Source organism: Coturnix japonica, chromosome 1, assembly GCF_054131305.1.
Source record: "Coturnix japonica strain WE chromosome 1, WE-NBRP24, whole genome shotgun sequence".
Lineage (NCBI taxonomy): Eukaryota > Metazoa > Chordata > Aves > Galliformes > Phasianidae > Coturnix > Coturnix japonica.
Window position 1 is genome coordinate 60,948,064 of NC_140663.1, and position 25,273 is coordinate 60,973,336.

General features: G+C 43.3%; 1 protein-coding gene across 1 annotated transcript; it reads right to left on the reverse strand.

The window, feature by feature from the left end:
• Nucleotides 1-1,016: 1,016 nt before the first annotated feature.
• Nucleotides 1,017-2,020, reverse strand: LOC146762460 (uncharacterized). Its single transcript, XM_085536787.1, has one exon. It carries the CDS (start codon nucleotides 2,018-2,020, stop codon nucleotides 1,061-1,063), a length of 960 nt encoding a protein of 319 aa, XP_085392913.1. The 3' UTR covers nucleotides 1,017-1,060.
• Between the last annotated feature and the right edge of the window lie 23,253 nt (nucleotides 2,021-25,273).

Here is a 25,273-nt window from a genome sequence, read left to right on the forward strand (position 1 = left end):
ATAGCCTTGTTATGAAGGAACTGGAGAAGTGAAAAATAATGGCTGTCAGGTAAAATCCCCAGTGACTGAAGAAAGGGAAACGTTACTCCCATTTTTAAGAAAGAAAGAAAAGAAGACCCAGGGAACTACAGGATGGTGAGCCTCACCTCTGTGTCTGGGAGGGTTATGGAGCAGGTCCTCCTGATTACCACATTAAAGCACATACTAGACAAAAATGTGATTTGAGATAGCCAGCATAGCTTCACCAAGAGCAGATCTTGACTGAACAATCTTGTGGCATTCTATGATGGAGTGACAGCAAAGGAGGACAGGGAAAGGGCGATGGATGTCATCTACCCGGACTTCTGCAAAGCCTTTGACATGGTCCCTCAATACAACATTCTCTCTGCATTGAAGAGGTATGAATTTGAATGATGGACTGTCAGGTGGATTAAGAATCGATTGGCTGGTCTCAGCCAAAGGGCTGTGATCAATGAGATCAATGGTTCTGTGTCTGGGTAGAGGCCGGTCACAAGCAGTGTCCCTTAGGGATTGTTCTTGAGACTGATGCTCTTCAACATCTTCATAAATGATACGGATAATGGCATTGAGAGCTCCAGCTGTGGCCTCCTCAGGGCTGAGCAGAGGGCAGGATAACCGCCCTTCACCTGCCGGTAGCACCCGGCCTCATGCAGCCCAGGACAGCATTCACCAAGGCGGCCTGGGCTCCTTGCTCGCTCAGCCTGGTGTCCTGCAGGACTCCTCGGTCCACTCCAGCTGGCAAACCCCAGCTGTCATGCGCTCTGGAGAAATTTGCCCTTGCCCTCCCTGAAGCCCGTGGGGTTCCTGTCTGGGCTGCAACAGTGCAAGCAGTGGCACAGCAGCAGGATAAAGGGGAGAAAGCGTTTAGGATGGGGAAGCAACAACAGCTGTGCAGTTAGCAATACCAAGACATATTTTTGCAGTCTTTCTTTCTAGTTTATTTGAATGTTGGAAGTGGACCCTGATGGCAAGGGTCCACTGGGGCCAGTGTGTGTCCCAGCTGCTGCCCGGCCCCAGTCTCATCAGCTCTGTGGCTGTTCTAATCCTGCCGGTGGGGTGGCCTCTTCTTTGGTGATGCTGAGGCCTGGCAGTTGCTGGCCTTCCTCTTTGGGGCTCTCTGGGGCTGCTGAGTTTGGCTGTTCCCAGAGGGCCCTGCCACAGGCTGTGCTGGCTCCTCGTTGGGCGCTGCCTGCTCCGTGGTGACCGCCGCAGGGTTGGAATGTGGGCGGCTGGGACGCCCATTGAGGTCTTCTCCTGTCCTGCCCAGCATTTCGTCCCTGTTGGAGCTGGCAGGGCTGATGGAGGGCGCTGGGTCAGAGACAGGAGCCTCCTGTTGTGGGGCAGCACTGGGCTCTGATGCTGGGTTGCCTTCTTCTGCCTCAGCAGGAGGGCTGATGTTGAGGCCCAGGAAGTGCAGAACATCCCTGCTGCACCTCTGCACAGTGAAGGCGATGAACTGCCTTACAAAGTTCCTGGTGTGGCCACGCAGGTTGGTGTCCAGCCTCTGTATGAGGATCTCCTGATCCAAGCCAACAAGGAGCAGGGCCGAGATGACACTGTTGGCCAGTGCATCTGCCTGGGGCTCCTCGGTGCCCAGGATGCGGCGCAGCTTCCGTTGCAGCCAGGAGCGCAGGGGCCGCAGCAGGGCCGGGTACTCCCTGAAGATAGAAGCCCAGGTGGCAGGGGAGAGGCCATGTGCAGAATGCCTGGGCACTGCAGGCCATGGCCGGGCTGCCTGGGGGCCTGCAGGGCTCCTCGTGGCAACGGATGCCACTGCAGCTGGAGCTGGTCTGAGGACCAGCTCCTCGTAGTCACTGTCCGCTTGCATGGTGTGGATGATGGACTGCACACCCTGTTTGCAAAGCGGACACTGGGGCCTGGTACTCGTCCACCGCTGGATGCAGGTGAAGCAGAACTGGTGGCAGCACGGCATGGCGTACGCCGCGCTGTCCCAGTTCTCCAGGCACACAGGGCAGCGCGTGTCTAATGCTGCCTCCATGCTTCCACCAATTCTGGTGGACCAGGGGGAGCGGGAGATGGCAACGCGCTCCCCAGCACTGGCGCTGCAGCAGCAGCAGGTGTCACGCTGGAAGAGGACAAGAGGACGAGAGACGTGAGTCAGACGGCGGCCTGGGAAGGGTCCCTCGAGATGCCCCCCACTCCCGCCACCAGTCCCCGTGCCGCCTACCTATGCTGCTGCACTCGCCTCTCTGGGCTGTCCCGTCTGCCTGCTCCCAGCAGGGTCGGGGAAAGAACAAGTGGCTCTGAGACGGCCGCTGAGAGCTGCGCTAGCAGCACCCAGAGCACGTTCCAGCACCAAAGCTCGCCCTGTTCACACTCCAGTCCTCGCACACACGCTCGGTCGGAGGCCAGGCACGAACTGCTGGGCTGAGCCGCTGCGCCCACGTAGAAGGATCCGTGGGCTATGGAGTCACAATCCGTTGCCTGGAGATGTCTCACAGCATGGCCTGGCCAAGCTCCTGGGCGTCACCTTCACTTCGCCTTCACCTGGACACATCACTGCCCAACCCACAGCCATGCCACAGTCCATTGCTGGCTCGTCACAATGTGCTGTCCTCACCTGCAGCATGTGCTCCAGCACAAGTGCCACAAGTTTCTGGGCTTTTCCCAGTGCCGCTGCCCACTCCATTGCCCACATCTCGTGTGCTTGACATTGGTGTTTCACACCAGTCACTGGGGCCTTGGACCCATCTTCCCATGTGCACCATTGGGTTGCTCTGGCCATGGCTCGCAGCCCCAGGCGTGTACTGCAAGAAGAGTTATTCAATAAAAGTTCATTTTTCTCTCTGATAGTTGGACTTGATGATCTCAGAGGTCTTTTCCAACCTTAAGGATTCTATCATTCTATCATTCTTAGGCTGCAGGAGGAAGTCCTACAGGCTCTCCCCACACTCCCCCTCTGCTGGCCTGCCCTCTGGGACATCCATGTTCCTCCCAAGGGATATCAAAACCCAATGCTCTCTCTGGGGGATTTTCTGCCCTTTGCAGAGCAATCAAACCATAGGTAGGGCTGCCTTCAGCTGCAAGCCTTGGCCATCCATTCTTACAAGGCCTTGCAATAGTTTGGCCCCCCGATGGCTTGTACTTATCAAGAGCTATTTGATATTGGGAATCCAGGAGGTTCCTGGAGTCTGTCAAGGACTATTTCCTAGTTCAGGTTCTAGGCAGCCCAATCCGAGGCAAAACCTTTCTTGGCCTGGTGATCATCAATGAAGAGGAGAGTATTATAGAGGTTAAGACTGGAGGCAGCTCCATCTTCACTGATCACGGCCTGGTGGACTTTGTGATCTGGAGGAACACAGGCATGGCAAAAAGCAGAATAAGGACCCTGAACATCAGGAGAACCAAATTCCAGCTGCTCAAGGAACTGCTGAGTGGAATCCCCTGGGAAACTGTCCTTAAGTACACAGGAACAGAACAGAGATGGCAGCTCTGTTAGGACACCCTTCTGTGAGCGCAAGAGCTCTCCATCCCCCAGCAGAAGAAATCAAGCAGAGACTGGAGACCGGCATGGCTGAGCAAGGAGCTGCAGCTTAAACTGACAGAAAAGAGGGAAATGTACAGGAAGTGGAAGCAGGGTTGTGTAGCCTGGGAATAATACAGGGACGTTGTCCGCATGTGTGGAGATGAGGAAAGCCAAGGCACAGGTGGAGCTGAGCTTGGCAAGGGATGTGAAAATGACTAGAAGGAGTTCTACAGGTACATAGGCAGGATTAGACAGACGAAGGAGGGTGTTCCCCCTCTGATAAATGAGCATGGAGAGCTGGCTTCCTCAGACACAGAAAAAGCTGAGGTGCTCAATAAGTGCTTTGCTTCAGTCTTCACTGGTGGTCAGGCTCCCTGTGTCTGCCAGGACCCTGAACCTCTGGGTGTTGACAGACTTGAAAGGTGGGCCTGGGTGAATCTAATGAAGTTCAACACGGCAAAGTGCAAGGTTTTGCACTTGGGCCGGAAGAACCCCAGGCACCTGTACAGGCTGGGAGGAGCGGTCCTTGAGAGTAGCATGGCAGAGAAGGACCTGGAGGTCCTGGTGGACGAGAAATTTAGCATGAGCCAGCAGTGCGCTCTGGCAGCTTGAAAAGCAAATGGGATCCTGGGCTCCAATAAGAGAGGGGTGGCCAGTAGGGATAGGGAGGTGATTGTCCCTCTCTACTCTGCTCTTGTGAGGCCCCATCTGTTGTACTGTGTCCAGGTGTGGAGCCCTCAGTACAAAAAAGACATGGAGCTGTTGGAGAGGGTCCAGAGGAGGGCCACGAAGATGATCAGGGGGCTGGAGCACCTCCCCTATGAGGACAGGCTGAGGGAGCTGGGCTTGTTCAGCCTGGAGAAAAGAAGGCTGTGGGGTGACCTCATTGCAGCCTTTCAGTACCTGAAGGGAACTTACTCCCAGGAGGGGAGTAATTCTTTGAAAGGGCCGATAATAGTAAGACAACGAGAAATGGTTTGAAGTTGAAAGAGGGTAGATTTAGGTTGGATGTTAGGGGGAAGTTCTTCACTAGGAGAGTGGTAACGTCCTGGAACAGGCTGCCCAGGGACGCTGTGGATGCCCCGTCCCTGGAGGTGTTCAAAGCCAGGTTGGATGGGCCCTGGGCAACCTGATCTAGTAAACATGCAGGGGTTGAAACTACCCCATCATTGTGGTCCTTTTCAACTCAGGCCGTTTTATGATTCTATGATGATGATTATTTTATCGAGTGCTTGTTGCAACTCTCTCACAACCACCACTAGGTGGTAGTAACAATGCAATTTCTTGACGAGGATTTTCATTTATTTATTTATTTAAAGTTAAGTTTGACTTGAAAGCTTGTATGATGATGAAGAAAAATCTGGCAGACATCAGATGTCAGATAGAAACCACAGGCTCGCAGTCCAGTGATGGGAAAGAATGGGGGCTCCCCTTGAGACAGAGCAACAGACAGCATGACTACAAATACTGGGGATAAAGTAGATTGTGCTCAATGTAAAGCAGCTGAGTGCAAGTGGAAGGGGTTGTTTTCCTTACTCTCTCTAAAATGCTTGCTGTATTTAAATACTGAAATATTTGGATTCATGGTTGAACTTCCAGTTCTGCACCAGTACTCACTGGGCTGTTTTGTTCTAAGATCTGTGGCACAGCAACTTTGTCTGGTGTATAATTTATTGGGAAAACAAGCAATATTATTCTTGATGAAGGGATATTTATAAATACTATGAGGGGTAAGGTAAGGCTATCTCTTACTATTTGCTTGTGTATTTCTTTGTACCTTGTGGCTATTAGACTGCTGCTAGTCACTGGTTTAATTCCAATGGAATGAAATATAAGGTAATCCCAGGATCACACAGTGGCTTGGATTGGAAGGGACTTTTCCATGGCCCCTTCCAATCCAGTTTTGAATGCTTCCAGGGATGGGGCATTCACAGCTTTTCTGAGCAGACTATGCCACTGTTTTACCATCCTCCAAGTCAAGATTTCCTCCTAACATCGAATCTAAATCTCCCCTCTTATATTTTAAAATAATTCTTTCCAGTCATATCACTATCAAACTGCCTGAAAAGCTGTTTCCTCTTCTGCTTCAAGTATTTAGAAGATTGGCATGAGATCTCCCTGCAGCCTTCCCTTCTTCAGACTGAACAAGGCCAGCTCTTTCAGCCTTTTCTCATAGGAGAGGTGCTCCAGCCCTCTGAGCATCTTCATGGCCCTTCTCTGGACCCTCTTCAGCAGCTCTACATCTTTCTTGTGTTGACACCCCAGTCCTGAACACAGTACTGGAATGTTCAAATGTGTTTTGACCAATCCCATGTTCTCGCATTCCATAATAGTTCAAGTTGTTCAAATGGAAATTTCATAAAGTCAAGAAGATGATTCTGCGTTCATCAGACTTATGTCCAAATATTGCACTATACATGTATTTTCTTCACCATTGCAGCCTGCAATCCCAGTGCAACTGAAGTTATCACAAAAAAACCCTGTAATACTGCAATGTAAAATTCCATTCTTTCTGTGTCTGGTATCACATAAAATATCTGACAAAAGAAATAACCTTACACATCAAATTCAATTTTGAAAAGGAGGTGAAGTTTAAAAAAAAAAAAAAAGGTGCTTGAGGAAAACTTCAAAAACATTGAGGTACAGTATTTCATGCTCTAGGCATTTCACTTTTTGTTTCACAATCATAGGACATATTGCATTAACATTCAGATGTCTCAGTTACATGAATCTCCTGTTACTGTGTGTGCAATGATTACATAGTGTTGTGATTTGTTTGGCCCAGGTGTCTTACAGCCTCAGCTTATCACCACCTGGTGGGAATACAAGAAAGACTACTCAGAGCAGCAGCTGTGGAGCAAGAGAAACAGCACCACAAGATAATGGTAGGGAAATAGCAGTCTTCCTAAGTGTCCCCTTCCTCCATTATTTTTTTTTTTTTTAGCCAGTCTGGTTCCACTGAAACCAAACATCAAAAACACAGGCATAAGACTCAAGGTTGAATCTGAGACCTGACAAATTGAAGCAGAGATGAGCCAAAGCAGCAATGAGTCAAGCCCCGACTTCATGTGCTTGATAGTACAGCCTGAGTAGAAGCGCTGTTGGAGACATGACTGAGAACAGCTGTGTGAGCTGGTCACTGCAATGCACTGAAACACCAGGATATTGCATCTAATCCTTCCATTAGTAAAAAATCCACTCATAGGAGGTCAAGAAGCTGTAAAAGACGCAAAGACTCTCCTTTCAGATGCATACTTCATGGTCTATTTTTACAGAAATGTCTGAAGCAGGCCTTGTAGTTCAAGCTGTCTTGAGATTAATGGTTCAGGGAGATCTAGCCAGCCTTCATAGCCATGGAAAAGTCATGAGGCTTCTCAGTTAGCACAACAAATTGATAAGGTGCTGTGCAAAGTGCTCTTTCATCTTCTGGCAGCCTGTGCCCCAGCCCTGTGTCAAATGCATTTGGAGGATGCCACAGGAATTCAGCCAAGTGTAAATATCTGCCACAAAAGTTCTCCCAATAACGTCAAAGCACAGTTACTCAAAGGAAGTGAGCCCTTCTCGTAAATACAGCTGAAAAAAAACCCCTTTTTATTAGCTAATGGCAGCATTGAACATTGCTTTCCTAGAACATTTACACCACAGCTAGTAGAAAATAAGCCAGAGGACACTGAAACATTATCACTTGTCAGTGTGTTTGCCAAGTTAATTAGGGTTTTGTTCCACAATAGCAGTTCCACGACCAGTCTAACTCTCTCTGACAGAATTGTTGCAGGTTCAGTAACTGTTGAGGGACAACCCCGCATCAAGATTATAGGAGACAGGAGTTTATGGGGATCCAGCACCTGGATATGTTTGGACATCTGTTAGGGGCCCAGTGCCTACCAGGGGCCCAATGAAGCTGGGCTGTGCAGCAGGGCTAGTCCTGGCTTACTTGTGCCTATCCTGCTCTACTGCACCTTTTGTGGAGCTGATCAGGCTTTGCCAGTCAATAAACCAGCCAGAAAAGTACCCCCTTCTAGTGTTATGTTAGATGGTCAACTCCAACTCATCATGCTGCTGAACAAACTCCTGCAGAAGGGGGTTCCTTCAGCTGAAACCACTAAGTGTAACTGCCTCCAGCTAGCAAAAAAACCCATGGTTTTAATCACCTAATCTCTATATATCTTACTCAAAACCCTCAGATCCAGGCTTTAGCTCCGGGAGCATGTAGTGATGTTAGTAGGCAAGCAGCAAGGGTTTGAAAAAGCCAGACTTGCAAGGGAATCGGTGTGTGTTATCAAGTTTTCAAAGAAAATATGAGAGAATTTGAATTTGTTGTTAACCAACTCTAGATAGCCACCACTCAAGTCATCAATGGAAAGGTATATACGTAACTTGAAAAATCCTCACCCTTTTTTTTCTAGCATTTCAGGAATAAGTTGCAGCATCCTTCCCGGGGACTTCTGCTCCCAATACTCCCTGGTACTTTTGTGCTGGGAATTACTGGGAGAAGAAAACCAAAGAAAACAGAGAGCATCATGATGTCCCCATATTGGTCATGTCACAGAATTATAGAATGGCTTGGTTTGGAAGGGACCTTTAAGAATATCTAGTTCCAACCCCCCTGCCATGCATAGAGTTCCACCCACTAGATCAGGCACCAGCTCAGGCTGCCCAGGGCTCCATACAACCTGTCTTTGAATGCCTCCAGCGATGGGGCATCAGCAACATCTCTGAGCATCGTATTCAGTGCCTCACCGCCCTCTGGGTGAAAAATTTCCCCTTAATACCCAACCTAAAAATCCTCTGTTTTAGTTTAAAACTCTTCCCTTGTGTCATATCACTATCTACCAATATGAAAAGTCAGAGTCTTTTAGTTTATAAGCTCCCTGCAAGTACTGGAAGAACAGAATGAGATCTCACTGTGTTCTTCCTAGAGAACTAGGTTGAATAAACCCAGCTCCTTTAGCCTTTCTTCATAGGAGAGGTTCGCCAACCCTCTGATCACTTTCATGCCCCTTCTCTGGACCCACTCCAGCAGCTCTACATCTTGTGTTGCGATCCCCAGAGCTAGACACAGTACTCAAGATGAGATTCCACAAGGTTAGAATAGAGAGGGACAATCACTACCTTTGTCTTGCTAGCCACCCCTGTTTTGATGCAATCCAGGATGCAGTTGGCTTTCTAGATTGCATGTACACACTGCTGGATCATGTACAGCTTTTTTTTTATCACTAGGGCCCCCTCAGCCTTCTCCACAGGGCTACTCTCAAATTATTATTCTCCCATTCTGTACACATATCTGAGATTGCCCCAACCCAACAGCAGTGCTTGCACTTGGCCATATTGAACCTCATTATGGGCTAGATTTTTAAGCTTAATCCCTTTGGATTGCATTTCTTCCTTCTGTTGTTTCAACTGCACCACTCAGCTTGGTGTCTTCTGCAAACTTGCTAATGGTGCGCTCAATCCCACTGTCTATGTCACTGATAAAGAAGTTATAGACCATCTGCTCCGTGGTGCACCTTGAGGGTAGTGCACAATTCTGATTCTGTCCCTTCAGAAAAGATAGTAGAAAAGATTCAGGAACATAACATTATGAATAAAGCTGAATACTAAATTAAGTAGGAGTCCATGAGAGAGAGCTTGTGACAGACATTTATAAGACATATGCTGCCTGGGGAAGAAGTGTAAGAAAATGCTTCCCGCTGTCTGTAATGCAAGCTAATGGATATCAATTCGAACTGTCAGAGAAGGTTCACAACATAGAAAATAACCGATCCATCACCCCAAATATATTTAAGCTGTCATCCCTTGATTCAGCAGCTGCTGGATGCTAGTGAAGATCACATTTTCAAAAAGTGATTTGACAGCTTCAGGGAACAAAAATTCACAATGAATGTTGGTTGTGAGACCACAGCTCTGCCTCAGATTGCCCTTGGACAGCAAAATGTAAATACTGGGGATAGTACGGTTACTGCTCTTGGAACACTCTGTATACACTCTTTAATAAGGGTTAATAAATATGCAGAGATCCGTTTGTGAGCTCAAAGAAGCCATTTATGGAAAGTCCTCATAGGAAGCACCTGTCATAGTAGGCTATTGAAAGCAACTACCACATTTAGTTGTAATTAAGCCTCAAGAGCCAATACCAAGTTAGAAGAACATTTGTTCTTTCCAGCTATGCCTGCTCTCACTTTCTTGTACAATGTCTTTATGTTTTGTTATTCAAAGCTCATGGCTGATTGAGCTACATCAAAACTTCAAAGAATAAACGGAAAAGTAGACTGAGGATATACTGCAAACTCCTACCAAATGCTGAGGACTGTGGGGGCAAAGGCTGAATGCCATCTGGCACTATAGTAAAGGAGAAACATGACCCATAGATGTGTAAGTAAATGTGCAGTAGGTAGCAGCAAGGAGAAACAGTTTTGTTGGTTTGTGGCAGCTATGAACCTAATGTGGGGACAAGTCAGAGATTTGTAGTGTTTGCCTTTTAAAAAGAATGTTATAAAGCTCAGGTAATTGAACAACTATCACAAAAGCTGAGGCAGAACTCAGGAAAATGGGAAGCCCGAGGAAAACCTATACTGTTCCGTTTGTTGAGGTATGACTTTACAACACATACAAGTTATTTCCTTGAGTGAAATAGCCAAGAATTACATTAAAGTGTTTCCTAATCTGACAGAAGAAGTTAGAACGGCACCTAATGTTAAAGAAACATACACACTCAAGTGAAAAATAAAACCAGGGTGCCTGAATATGATTATTTACATAAGCAAACTACCCCAACAGCCACGGTATTCATACTTTCAGTTTGGAGGTCCAGGCGGAGGGATTAGGCTCAAATGTTCCTCCACCTTGGTACTGCAAGAGGCTCTGCACTCCTTCCTGCTATGACTGGGTAAGCAGTCAATAGAATATGGTCTGATGCATTCAGCTCTTCCCAAGTATGTTGCTTCAAGAACCTATATGATAGAGTGCCTTTACAAATAAATGCACGCTTATGCCCAGTGTCAGATGGGAATTCTACATGCTTGGACACCAAATTTAGACAACTGAAAACAGAAAAACCCAATGAAAAGGGGTGTCATTAGTTCAGCAGAAGGCATGGATAGCAGACTAACATTATGTATGGGTTGCCAGTTGAACTAGCTCAGCACATGGTGTCTGTGACAAGGCCAGCTGTTGTGCCCTTGCATAGCTTAGGCTTTTCTTCTTCATAAGGACATCTGCATTTACAAGGCCAAAGAACAGACAAGGCTATGCAGTCTTAATCCTTTTTATGGGATCTGAATGGGAGACAGTTAAAATATGCCACAAAAAACTCTATCTGCCCGTGAAATGCCACTGGTTTTGATCAAGTGTTCTGAACTGGGTAGGACTTGTCCATCACGTATTTGGCAGATCCCATTTTTGAAGAGACTCCTCTAACTTGGTGTCTCCTAGAATACAAAATTTGTATGTGTATACAAATTAATGTTGGCACATGAATTGTTTCTGGAATATTACCTTGTGACTAAACTGTTTTCTAAATTATTGAAATAGTTCTTCCCTTCCCTTCCCTTCCCTTCCCTTCCCTTCCCTTCCCTTCCCTTCCCTTCCCTTCCCTTCCCTTCCCTTCCCTTCCCTTCCCTTCCCTTCCCTTCCCTTCCCTTCCCTTCCCTTCCCTTCCCTTCCCTTCCCTTCCCTTCCCTTCCCTTCCCTTCCCTTCCCTTCCCTTCCCTTCCCTTCCCTTCCCTTCCCTTCCCTTCCCTTCCTCTCAGTCTCTCTATTTTTTAACCTGGACATATTTAACAAGCATATCAGCTTTTGAAACTGCGCTTAGAAACGTTATCTTTTTTTGCTGTTTGGAAAAAACTGTCCTTCCATCCTGAATAGATGTAAAGCTGTGTTTTCTTTTATGTTCTCCCTGTCTCCACTGCTCTTTAAACAAACTGTGGCCAAATGATTGTGCTAGTGCAGTGTTTCATAACAAAGCAGAGCCTTTCACATGGTGTTGGCTGTTTCTAGGGCAATGCATGTGTGAAATCAGTCCTCTTGCTTTATTTCAGTTGGAATCAGATTAAGCTCCTATTACCAAGGGACTTTGTACCTCCAATACCAGGAATGTGAGTAGTCATAAAAAATACCCTGGACTTGGGCTGATAAAGCTCAGGACAGATACTAAAGAGTTGCTTAATTCTCAGCCTGATCCTTTCCTCTTTTCACCCATTTTTAAAGATTCTCTATTTTCCATCTAAAACAAAATATCTGGAGGGTCTGATATGGAAAGACAAGTGATCCAAACAACAAAATACAGACACATTGCATTTGAACTGTCCTTGTTAGGGTGAAGTTCTGCATTATTTCCATGAGGATCATAAAAAGAAACAGAAAGTTTATTTAATTTCATGTTTTGATGACATATCGAACTAAACCAAATTTATAGCTTGATCACTTCAGCCAGTGACTCTGTTGTGCAAAGAATTAGTGTTCTTCATAGACACTGTACACAGCAAAGCCCATAAAAGACTTGAAGCTTTAATGAGCAACTTGAAAGAGAAAGGGAGCAAGAAACTGAGTTTGTAGAGTACAAGTCTAAATAACTTTAAATCCAGAGAGGCTGTAATACTGTATTGTTTCTGTACCTGGATTTAGGAGCCTCAGTCTATCTATCTGTAGGACATGAACTCTGGAGTGCAGACCCAGTATTATAACTGGTTTGTTTATGCTGAATGCATTTCCTGAAAAAAGGACATGGGCTGGGGCCTCTGTTTTTCTTTTTCTCCTTTTTCTTTTTCCCCTTTTTTGATTTCTTCCCTTTTCTTTCTTTTTTTTTCTTTTTCATTTTTTTCTTTTTTTCTTTTTCCATTTTCCTTTCCTTTTTTTTCTTTCTTTCCCTTTCCCTTTCCCTTTCCCTTTCCCTTTCCCTTTCCCTTTCCCTTTCCCTTTCCCTTTCCCTTTCCCTTTCCGTTTTCTCTTTCTCTTTCTCTTTCTCTTTCTCTTTCTCTTTCCCTTTCTCTTTCTCTTTCTCTTTCTCTTTCTCTTTCTCTTTCTCTTTCTCTTTCTCTTTCTCTTTCTCTTTCTCTTTTTCTCTTTCTCTCTCTCTTTCTCTCTCTTCCTCTTTCCTTTCTTTTCCTTTTCCTTTTCCTTTTCCTTTTCCTTTTCCTTTTCCTTTTCCTTTTCCTTTTCCTTTTCCTTTTCCTTTTCCTTTTCCTTTTCCTTTTCCTTTTCCTTCTCCTTCTCCTTTTCCTTTTTTTCTTCTGTCTCTTTTTTTTGTCTTATTTTCTTTCTTTCAGCCCAGTTGTTAGAAATTTTTAACTAGACCATGCACACATGGTGTGTGCTTTGAAAACTCTTCCCACATACATTTACCTCACTGTTTCCTTGACTGTATGAAGCCATGAGGAGAAAAGCAAGCTCAGCGTCTCCCAGACTACAATTTTTGTTTCCCCCAATTATTGTTATTTATTTATTTACTTTATTATATATATTGTTGATGCTTCAACCTACTCCTTGCTATGTTTTAGAACTCTCAAGGATACAGCTGTTGCAATGCATGTTAGCTTAATAAAAACCAAACAAACAAAGAAACACAAACACGTGTGGGAAAGGAACCAACTGTATTCACTGTGAACACAGTGGTGTGCAGAATGGACATATTTTTCCTCTTGTTCCTCTTGCAATTCAATGTTTTTTTTACACATGAACCGGAGAGTAACATTTGATCTCAGTTTGACTTCTGAAATAGGTCACTGTCTGGTTGGGGAGCAGAGATACGCAGAGATGATGTTTGGAGATCAGCATCTTGTGGCTAAGGGGGAGCAGATAGGAAGCCATAAATCAAAATAAATGTCTTTGTTCCTACTGTGTCTGAAATAGACTCTCATGGTATCCAGGGACAGCAGAGGATTTGGAATGAAAGGTTGTATTGTGATGGTGTTTTTCCCATTGTGGATAACTCAGAGTGTTCCATGGGAAGATAAGAAATGGCTCTAGCATAGACTAATAAGAATGAATCAGCCTCTCATTCCACAGAATAGCTTCTGTGAGAACGAGAAGGGTTCAGGTCAAAACAAGGATTGTTTGTTGTAGAAATAGAGCCGGTTGTTTCAAGGGGAGCAGGAGTAAATAGCGCAGATATAGACAGGCTCAGGTCTCTTTTGACAAATAAAAATCTAAAGAACATTTTAGTCTCTTTTTCTCTGTGCTTTAGAAACTAGAGTACTTTGAGGGATGAAACAGTGAGTGATGACTGCAGAGAAGAAGCAAAGTCTTGAACTTCTGTCTCTATTAATGGGATGATAGCTGGACTAGAAAAATTGAGAACTGACAAGTTCAGCAACAGTGTTTATAGAAGTAAACCAGGGATACAAAAGCAAACAAACAACAAAAAACATCTAACAACAGTGAAACCATGTGAGTTAGTTGTCAGTATTTTCCTTCCCTGAGGAGAAATACTTGCATTTAAACAAACGGAACATACACAAGTCTGTGGGACTGATGGGCTGTTCCCATGAGAGCTGAGGGAGCTAGCCAACGTCATTATGAGACCCCTCTTGATTATCTATGAAATGTCATGGCAATCATGAGGAATTCCTGAGAACTGGAAGAAAGCAAACATTTCCATTATCTTCAGGAAAGGCAAGAGGAGTAACTACAGGGCTATCAGCCTCACCTTTATCCCTGGACAGATGATGAAGCAATTAATCTTGGAAAACAGTTCCAAACATAGTAGGATCAAGGAGGTGATTAGGAAAAATTTATGAAGGGGACGTAATGACTGGCCAACCTGATCACTTTTTATGATGAAATGTCCATCCTGATAGTTGAGTGAAGATGAATAGATAACGCTTATCTTGACAGTAGCAAAGAATTTGATACTGTATCCCATAACATTCTCCTAAATAAGCTGAGGAGGCACAACTTAGGTAAGTAAGAGCATATTTTGTATGAAGAGAAGTTGGGACTGTTCAGCCTGGAACAAGGAAGGCTTCGGGGTTTATTTCTCCGCATGTAGAAATACATGATGAAGGGAGTAAAGAAGATGGAACCAGGCCTTTCTCAGTGACATCCACTGGCAGGATAAGACATAATAAGCACAAACTGAAATACAATAAATTGCACTTAAATATGAGGATAAACTTTTAAACCAAAATGTTAACTAAACTCTGAGAAAGAGTAGAGCCTGCATCCTTGAAAATATACAAAACCTATCTGGACGTGTAACCTGCTGTAGTTGGCCTTGCTTTAAACAAGGAGTTTGGTTTGGACCATAAGGTGTCTTCTGTGATTCTGTAATCATATACTGTAGGATTTTGAGAGAGCCAAGATATACTTCAAGTGTTCTGTACTATAAAAGTGCTGATCATTTGATTTCTTTCTTAAGTTCTTATTGCAAATAATAAATGATCATAGATTCTGTTTCACTTTCATTTGAAAAAGCTCCATGAATATTCAAAGGATCAGAGATCTGATCAAACGTGTTATCCAACAAAGACCATATTGCAAATACTAATGCACTCCAGATGAAGTTTTTCCCCTCAGTGTTGAAGAGCAGTGGGAACTGCTTGCATTCTTATAAGCTGGAGTTAAAATGTTAATGACTCTAAAATTATATGTATAAAAAAACCATAAATTGAAAAGTCTAAACAGCAGAAATGTAAGGAAAATGACTGCAAGATAGGACTGTGAGATTTTTTTCCTCTCAGAGATATATATCAGTCTCAGAGGAAAATACTCTTAAATAATTAACCTTGCTGGACACCAAGCTTGAGTTGCTGTAATCAGATTAATATTTTATATCTTTCCCATCATAGGAGACAATGCTAAAAAAGCACTGAACATCAGTATAATTTATTTTTAGTGTGATGATTGTATATGTTTGTAAAGTGTCCAGCTGCCCTGTTTCTGGGTGCTCACAGTACTCTCCTCCCCCATCACCTCAACAGCTGCTACTGTCCATTGGGAAAAGCAACATGGTCCAAATCTGGTTACTATATGTTGTGGTGAGGATCTGCACCCATGGGTCTCAGAAGGGGAGATTGTTAGGTTGTGTCCACAGCTCTCTGGACAGCAGGTGGAGAAGGTACTGCCTTTTTTGGGCCTGGCAGAAAGCTGCATAGCTCCAGATTGTGGTGAATAGGGTGGGTATATCTGCAAGACCAGGTACTTCTGGGAATACACAAAGTGAGATAAACTGACAACAAAGATGTGGCCATACTTCTGTAGTTGTAGGAATGCTTATCTGCAGTTAGGAAAAACTGGATACCCCCTGCAGAATTAAGATGGTTTAGAAAATGTTAGACTTCAGTTACCTGATGGAAATCAGTCAGTCCCTCATCTATGGTGCTCTCAGCCATATGAAAGCGACAACATTTTTGTTGTAAAACTGTGGTAGGGAGGATGTCTCATCATCCCAAGAATCCTGTGGCCTCACTTCTCACCCTGTCTGTTACTGGGTCTTCTTTCAGGCTTAGACAGAAAAAAAAGAGTTTTTTTTTCTAGTTTTTGTCACATCAGGCTTGGTGCATCTGGACATAGAATGGCTGTTTTACTAGCTAGAGAAGCTGGTTGTCCATACTGACTGTCTCTCTGGCTCTGCCTGGTTCTACCTGAAGGCAGCTAGCCAGCATTGTCTGGCAGAGGGAGGACTGAGTGCTAAGGATCTGACAGATGACAGAAAGGTTCCTTGCCACATGAATATGCGAGGAAATGCTGGTCTGATTGTTCCATGTTGTGTGGAGGAAGAAGCAGCTGGGAAACAGAGGGAGGCTGTGAGCCAGACCAAAGGTGTACAGTGACTTCGCAGCTGTGCAAACATCAGCTTCTGTTCATCAACTTTCATGAGCATAGACTGAAGTCATAGATACACAAAACCTTTGATTCTGGGCTTCACACAAAGTCTTTGATTTTGGGCTTCAGTCCCAGAAGGACTTGATAGTTTGCATTTATTTAAGGTGAGATTCAGAGCTGGTATAAGGAAGCAATCCTTTGGTTTAGACAGGTCAGCTTCTACAATCTGAAGTAGCAGGTCCTGCTACATAGAAATTGAATCAGATCTTGTGACGTTTTTGTGCAGCTTTTTTCAGGCTTTCAGTCTTAAAAGTAGGCTATGAATTTTGTGGTAAGAAGCTCCTTGATTTAAACTATGCAGTGAAAGCTGAGCCCATATGGACACCATTTTTCTCTGTACTTGTGTATGGAAGTTGGTGTGGATTGTCTTTCAAAGTATTGCTCTTCCTGGCACTGTCCTGTCATTACTTGTGTGGATCCCAATGCAAAGGCAAATGTGTGTGTGTGTTCACCTACATGATAGACATGGCCACCACAGAGGCTCTCTGATAATTCACTGAAATTCAGCAATCTGAAATCTTCACCAGAGCTCCTAGGGAGAGACACATGTAGCCAAGGCCAGGATCTGTCCCACCTAAATAAATAAATAAAGGTTACATATCCCGGAAGATCCATTTTCCAGGGTCCTTAACCTTGTCTTTGCTGGTGACCTCCTTATTTATTTATTTACTTACTTTCAAACTGAGCTTTTCATGGCCATTGACATAAATTTTCCAGCATTTCTAATACGGAACATCTGTGGTCCCTATGCAGTGTCCTCTATAGGTCATGGGAAAGCTTTATCTTACTAATAAGCTCCATTCCTCTATATATTCAAGCCCAATTGATGGGGCCAAGTGTGTTTATAAATAAATATTGTCTTGTAATGACCATTTCAATATGTCCCAGAGGAACAGTTTTAGTCCTTTTGAGCTGGCCAGCTGCCTTCTTTGTGACAGTGAGAACAGTTTTACTCTGTCTGAATAACATTTGATTTATGTGGAAACAAACTCCATGAAGCGACAGAGCAATGATACTAAAGAATTAAGTGCTCCCATCCATTTGTAATAGCCAGGGAAGTTTGTTCATCCATCCACTGTTTTCATCAAACAGAATGATGAGTATGTTTATTGAACATCTCTATTTGCCCCTGACTAACTCTATCTGCCACAGCCCAATAAGAGACAAAAGAAGGAAGAAGGTAATTGGGTTGTTTTTTAATGCTATCCACTTACCTTTCAGTATGAGAAATGACTGCAGGTATGGAATAATATGCTTACTGGGAAGTTCAGAGAACGAATTGCAAGAATATTTGACAAATGATTGGCCCTTCTTATTGAGTGCAACTATATTCTGTAACATGCCTTCTTTTCTGAAATTAAGCATGAACTGAGTTCTTTATTACTGAAGGATGACATACTGCCTCCGTGGTTTATTTCTTAATGCTGTCCTATAGGAGAGGGAATATAGCATACATCTGACATTAGTCTTGATCTGTTCTGTGCTCTTCCATCCAAGCAACAATGCAGCAGAATTCAGTATCCACCTTTTAAAACCCATTGAATGTTTTCAGAGAAAAAAATTTGTAGGTTTTGGAAGATCAATATTCAGGACTAATGTAGTGTATCTGTTAACCTGCACTGCTGAAACTGTTGCTTAGATACATATAAGCATGTATTTATATAGATATATATACACTGGGCAAAGAAAGTTTATTCCAGTTCTCCCAGTTTTGTATTTTATGGACAGAAATTAACATCTGTGGGTGTATATGATTTTCATCTTGCATAGCCAGTCTGATGAGCAGCCTCCAGTAAGAAGAACTGATCAGTACTTAGAATTGATTTCTATGCCTAAAATGTTGCCCTTTTCCATATTCTGTCAGTATCAGTTTGACTCTTTCAGGTGCTGAGATAAGCATATTTCCTGCAACGCTTGGTATAAATCCTAAATATGCCATTAAGAAAAAGACAAATAAAAAATACGTCTCAGCCTGTTATTCCTTGATGTCATACAGAAAGATGACAGATTAAATCACAGCAGTGCCTTATGTTGACTTTAAAGTCTGCACTAAACCCTCAGATTTAAAACAATAAGTCTACCATCTTCCATCATACATTAGGCCACAGAGGTTTAAGAACGTGTAGGGTTGAGCATGGCTAGGCATTCTTATCCCAGAGAGATATAAAATCAAACCCCCTTGACCCTGGAGACCAGAAGAGTGGAAGAGTTTAGGCACCGTATTTAAACTTTACCTTCCTTATCTCCTCAAAGTCTATGGTTTTTCAATATTTTTCTTAAAAAACATTTCTTGGAATAGTAGAACATCACTGTATTTCTTAGGTGATGACTGAGGAGATAATCAGTGCTGATGGTCACCTTGTACTTGGGTACAAAAAGTAGCAGAGGACAGAGCTGACTATAGACAGAGGAAAAGCACAGATGTGCCTGTGAATCTGGGACAACCAAACTGAAGACTGTACTAAGGAAAGAAAGGGGGCTTACTTAAGAGTGCAGTCATTTTCCAGAACTTAATTTTATCATACAGGGAAAGCAGAGTTACTATTTTCCTTCATATGTGAGAGAATCATCACTGGGTAAGGAAACATTATGTCAAAATAGTGCACTCATTTTGAGTGCCTGTGTGCCTCATGACAATCCAACTTTGGCTGATGCACAGAGAATAATGCAGATCCTCCCTTTCCTGTCCTCTGGGACATATTCTATAGGAACAGCAGTAAAGCACCTCCTGTGATTTCAGTTATTAAAATCCTGCAGTGTTTTCAGTTCCTTTCTCATAATAGAACAGCGCATGTCAGAAAGCAATGTGTGGATTGTTATCTCGTTTTGATACCTCGTAGATTTTGCATTGCAGTCCTCAGGCAGGTCTTTTCTGTTTCAAACATCAAAAGGGAAGTCACAACACTGGGAAAATATTACAAAAACTGTATGTAGGTAATTGTTAAACTTATATAAAAAAGCCCTTAACTGATCTGTTGTACTGTGAGCTGTTCATTTTTGTTGTGTAAACCATGTGACGGCTTTTCTTTCTGCTGGTGGGAAACTCTCCCAAGGAGAAATGTGTCTCTTACTTCCTCTGGGAATGCTCAGTACTCTGGAGATGCTTCTTGCTTGACATTTTGTTTCTCAAGTGATTACTGGGCTTTTGCTCAAATGAAATAAGTCATTTTTCTTTCCCTGATGTCAAGTAGTACGTTGCAGTTATGTAACAACAAGGCTCTTTCCTTTATGCTTCAGGCTACACTGGCTTATGATAATAAATAAATGGGTTCATCCTCCCAGTGCCTGTTTCAATGACTGGGCTGAGCTGCTTTGTTTGCATTCTGGTAGTGGGCATTGCATAGGCCTCTGGAATACTCAGTTTGGTAATAGGCTGTCCATCCCTGCTCCCGTGTGTTTTCTCATTGACAATTTGGGGGCAGGAGCCAGCAGACCTGAGTGAAAACAAGAGTAGTATCCATGGCATAAGGTGTTAGTAATGACTGGTGCCAACTGCAGCTCCGATGTGCACAGTATTGAACTGCATGGCACTTTCACTGCACCAGAGACATTCTCTGCTTTGTTTACAAAATGAAAACACATATTTGTTCTATCTGCTGGAAATATGGCAAAGTTAATGTGAATAACACTTGTAAAATAGACTGGAATTGCATCTGGAAAAACTGAAGTCTTCCACAGAAGACCAGATAGGATTAAAAAAAAAAGTTCAGATCATGTCAGAACTAATTGAAGATTTCAGCTAGAGTGGGGCATCTATTTTCTGTCTGACAGTGTTTTCTGGCACAAACTGCCTGATGTCACAGCATTTAGAAAGCACTTTAGACTTTAGCACTGTGGCTTCAGAAAGTCACAGGAGGGACAGAGGTAATAAATGCACACAGGTGATCCAAGCAGGGTACCGAAGTTTCTTGTCAGTGTACTTCTTTATAGTAGCCTTTCACATTCATGTGCACACTCAAAGATGTTTCACTGATGTGAAGCCAGAATGTGTGCAGTATCTTCCTTGATGCTGTCTCAAGTGGCAGTGAAGCAAAGTATGTAGGTGAATAACAGTTTCAAGATGTGGTTGATCAACACTAATGGTAAATTTATGTCATAGTTGAATTACTTCAGATAAGTCAAGTGTCAAACAGTCAAAAACTTTGCATTAAAAGAAAAAGATTAATTGAATATTAATACTAATAATAAAAATGTAAGCAAAGACTATGTGAAAAATCTCCAAGCTGTATAATTTCAGAGAAATGGCATCACTTAAATATTTTAATAGCAGTAATATATGAAAATTTTCCTTCCTTCTGACATGAATATTTAAAATATTATTAAATGGAATTATGAATTTATATTCTAAGTTAGTTGGATTTCATTCAGTCATTAATGATGCCCCTTCCTTCCTTCCTTCCTTCCTTCCTTCCTTCCTTCCTTCCTTCCTTCCTTCCTTCCTTCCTTCCTTCCTTCCTTCCTTCCTTCCTTCCTTCCTTCCTTCCTTCCTTCCTTCCTTCCTTCCTTCCTTCCTTCCTTCCTTCCTTCCTTCCTTCCTTCCTTCCTTCACATAGATGTTCTTCCTGTTTGGACTTTAAGCTCTTAAGCATATATTCAGCTTCAGAGTCTTCCTCAAGTTGTCTTCTTCTCTCATGGATGATGTCTTCCCTCAAGATTGCTGCGGTAGTTTGATCTCTGTTTCCCTCAGAATCCATCTTGCCCTGTTGTATCTTTAAAGTAGAACACGTGCTGAAGGATGGCTTTTCCTACCATTCCTGATTTTTCTGCTTCTTTTGCTCACCAGATCCTTGTTAAGCTGATTCGCCATAGCCGCACCCTAGGAACAGGTTCAGCATTCACTCTGCACTGTTTACTACAGAGAATCAAGTTCATCCACAGGGCAGAAGAGGACATTCTGGTTCAGAGTGTGTGCAAGACCCTCCTGCACAATAATCAATTGTTTAGCAAGAGAAAAAGCAAAAGCCATGGAAGGGAACAAAGAAAAACCAGGACTCTGGTTTGTCTTTCACAGTCCTTTGAGCCATGCTTCTGGCAGCTCAGAGAAAGCATTCCCCAGGAGATATCAGGCACATGTGCAAGAAGATCTGGGCCTGATCCCTCCCGTTACTGTGATGTTCACATGGTCACGGCACGCAACCCAGTTGGAAATGAGTCCCTGCCTGATGTGAGCGGGCAGGCACGTAGCTGTGTGGTCATTACTGCTTTTCATGACTGGAAGAACTTGTTCTGCATGGTACATGCTGCTTCCCATACAACACTATCTACGCTAGTGTAGCTCCCTGGGGCCATGGGTGCATGGAGTATTAACCTTTAAAATCCGGGCCTTTGAATTGAATCTTTTGATTAATCTACCATGTCTTTAGTAATAAATGTCACTCCTTGGAAAGTACACTTGTACCTGTTTTTGTATGTTTACATCATGACTGAGCTGATGGGCGGATGGGTCTGTATGTATGGTGGTTACATTGAGTTGAACTGCCATGGCATCTTTATGATTTCACAGTATCATATAATCATGGACTATCCTGAGTTGGAAGAGACCCAGATGACGGTCATAGAGTCCAGTCCCTGGTTCCACACAGGACCGTCCAAAATTAAAACCTTGTCCAGATGCTCCTTGAACTCCAGCACTTGTGGCTGTGCCCACAGCCCTGAGCAGCCCGTTCCATGCCCACCGCCCTGTGGTGCAGACCCTGTCCCTGTCCCCCACCCACCCCTCCCCTGGCACAGCTCCATGCCGTTCCCTCAGGCCCTGTTGCTGTCACACAGAGCAGAGCTCAGTGCTGCCCTTCTGCTCCCTCTGAGGAGCTGCAGCCACCATCAGGCCTCCCCTCAGCTAATCTGCTCTGCGCTGAGCACACCAAGGTGCCTCAGCCACTCCTCACACATCCTGCCAGACCTTTCCCCATGTTTGGAAGTTTTACAAAGGGAGTTTGAAATCTTTTACTACTAAGGAAACCTTTAAGTTTTTCACAAAAATAAGTTCAGGAACAAAACATAAACAGTCTTTGCATGTGTGTGTTTCCACAGTTGCATGTGCGTACTTTAAACTACTGTTTACATCCTCTTTTTAGTGCTCAAAATGACATCTGTAAAGTGCCAATATGAATTGCCTGGAAATTCTAATAGAGGAATAAAAAGAAGCTTCACTTTAACTATCCTGCCCTCTTTCTTTCCAGATGGCACATGGGCAGTACCATCTCTGACTCTGCATCTGTGTGCAGGCCAATTTGGAAACTTTAAGGAGAAAAGTGGTCAAGTAAAGCTCTCTGAAACACTTGACAGAAATCTAAACCAACACATTACAACGAGCTACAAACAACAATCAGTCTCAAAACCAGTGCTTCTCCTGTGACATCATGTCACATTAATCACTGCTACGCTGCCCTAATAAGGACGAAAATTTCCCCTTCACAGCCTGTTCTCCCAAACAAAAAAATGCATCTTCTGCTGTGTTGAACCTTCCTTAACATTTGCCAGAACAGATGGAGCTGGTAGCTTTGCTCAAATGTCAATGAGTTTATTTGAGGCTCTGGGTGGGAGAGAGGTCCAAATGGATAACTGGCACAGTGATGGTTTTTCCTCACTAAAGCATATGAGACATTGCTCTTAGACATGAGGATTCCTGGTCTTGGTCACCAAGCTTTAAGGGGAAACTGTTGGCTGGAGTGTCATATTAACTGCAACCTGGAGTATTCCTACTGTCAAATCTGGCAGTACAAACACATCTTCAATTTCTATAAATAACAAGTTAAACAAGCTTCTATCCTTTGATTTGCTAATGTATACAAGGAGAATTTAAGTTTAAGGAATTTACTGAGGAGTTAATAGTCCTCTGCTCGAAGTGGAATAGGAAAGAATGCAATAATATACACAGATGTATTATGTTGGGAAGGTCCTGAGGAGTCATTACTAGCAGCTAGCTGTGTGATATGCAGTCAGTTGTATGCCCTGTGCAAGGTGCAGTCATCCAATTGAGATGGTCTTTTTATCTTGTGGATATCACTAACATCCTTTTAGTGAATTAATGTTCAGACATTGAACTTTGAAATGAGAAAGATACAGTTGACTTGGTCTACGTGTTTCCCTGATGATTTATTACAGCTTGTACATGTCTGTGTATGGTCTCATTTATTGTTGCCATTGGTGAAGTTTCTGCCAATTCTACTTTGAAGACTGTTCCACTTATTACTAAGAGCACAGTTGGGAAATCTTGATTTTAGTCACCTGGACAGGGAAGTGCTTGTCCTTCAGCTACTTCGCTGCAAGATCACCTACTTTAACAGAAAATGCTTTAAATGGGCCCAAGTTGTTCTGCCTGGAGGAAATAAAGGGTGCTTACACCACACCTACAGCAGGCTGAGCCACAATGGGTACATCTGATGTGCAAACAGAAGGGGTCCATTGCCCAAAAGGAAGGATGGCAGCTTATTACATATCTTAAGGAACAGTAATGCTTTCGCAGGGATCTGACTAAGTAACTTCCTTATGCAAGCAAAGTTGTCCCAGTTTTAGTGCTGAACAAATCTTTACTCTTTCCGTGATGAAACTGTGCTTCAAAACTAAGCTCACATTTAAGTACCGATATAGACCTTATTAATAAATATAGTCATGCCTACCTATATGTTTTCTAGGGTTCATTCCACAAGATGGACAACAATAAATTAGATTGTGGAAAGGTTTTATGCTTCTTTTTTTAATCTCTGAAAAATAACATACTGAAAAACATTGCCTCAGCTACAGAATTTACTACAAACATTCAAGGAAATAGAATCATAGAATCATAGAATGGTTTGGGTTGGAAAGGACCTTTAAAATCACTTAATTCCAACCTCCTTGCCACGGGCAGGGACATCTCTCTCTAGATCAGGTTGCTCAAAGCTTCATTCAGCCTGGCCTTGAACGCTTCCAGGGAGGGGACATTCACAACCTCACCGGGCAACCTGTTCCACTGTTCCACCTTCACAGTGAAGAATTTCTTCCTAACATCTAGTCTAAATCTACTCTCTTCCAGTTTAGAACCATTTTCCTTCATCCTGTCACTACACACCCTTGTAGTAAGACTCTCTCCAGCTTTCCTGTAGGACCCCTTCAGGTACCAGAAGGCTGCTTTTAGATCTCCTTGGATGCTTTTCTTCTCCAGGCTGAAGAGCCCCAGCTGTCTCAGTCAGTCCTTGTAGGGGAGGTACTCCAGCTGTCTGATCATGTTTGTGGCCTTCCTCCAGACCTCCTCCATGTCCTTCTTGTGCTGGGGGCTCCAGAACTGGACACAATACTATATGATACTATATGATAAACAATTTTGTTGTATTTGAGGAAAATGAGAATATACACTATGCTCATTGCCTGCCACTCTTTAAGAATATCTGAACTGATATTAGAACAGATTCTTGTCCCCAAGAGGGAACAGAAAATATGACTGATAAGGGCATAGTTAGTACCCATATAAACTGAAGGATCCTTGTGTCTTTAAAATTAGTTTATATTAAATATTTCAAAAGTCCCATTCAGATTTGTATCCCATCATTTTCATGTTGGTGTATAGCCAATACAAACAGACTGACTTTTAGTTCAGAAACTATATTATTCTCTAAAGTTAATACTAAAGATTCAGAGAATATGTTGAGATACCATATATGGAAAAATTAGCTCATCACAAACAGCTTAATCTGATCTGCCAGGAATAGTATCTGTTTATAACTTACTTTAGAAACTCTGGCTGAGATTGAACATAGAACATTTTTATTATTTGATATATATTTTAAATGCTGTGAGGCACAAAACTGACTACCCAAGAGGCTAACAACTATAATTTGCTCTCCCTGAAACTCAGCAGTGTTTTATTGATTCAGTTCTGGCTTTGACTGAATGTAAAAATGATGACAGTCAGCAGAAGTAGCCACGTTTTGACAGGCTAACCCAGATCACCCAGATTCAAAGACCTAA

Coding starts and splice junctions, on each gene's coding strand:
- LOC146762460 (XM_085536787.1), bottom strand. CDS start 2,020: ATGGAGGCAGCATTAGACACGCGCTGCCCTGTGTGCCTGGAGAACTGG.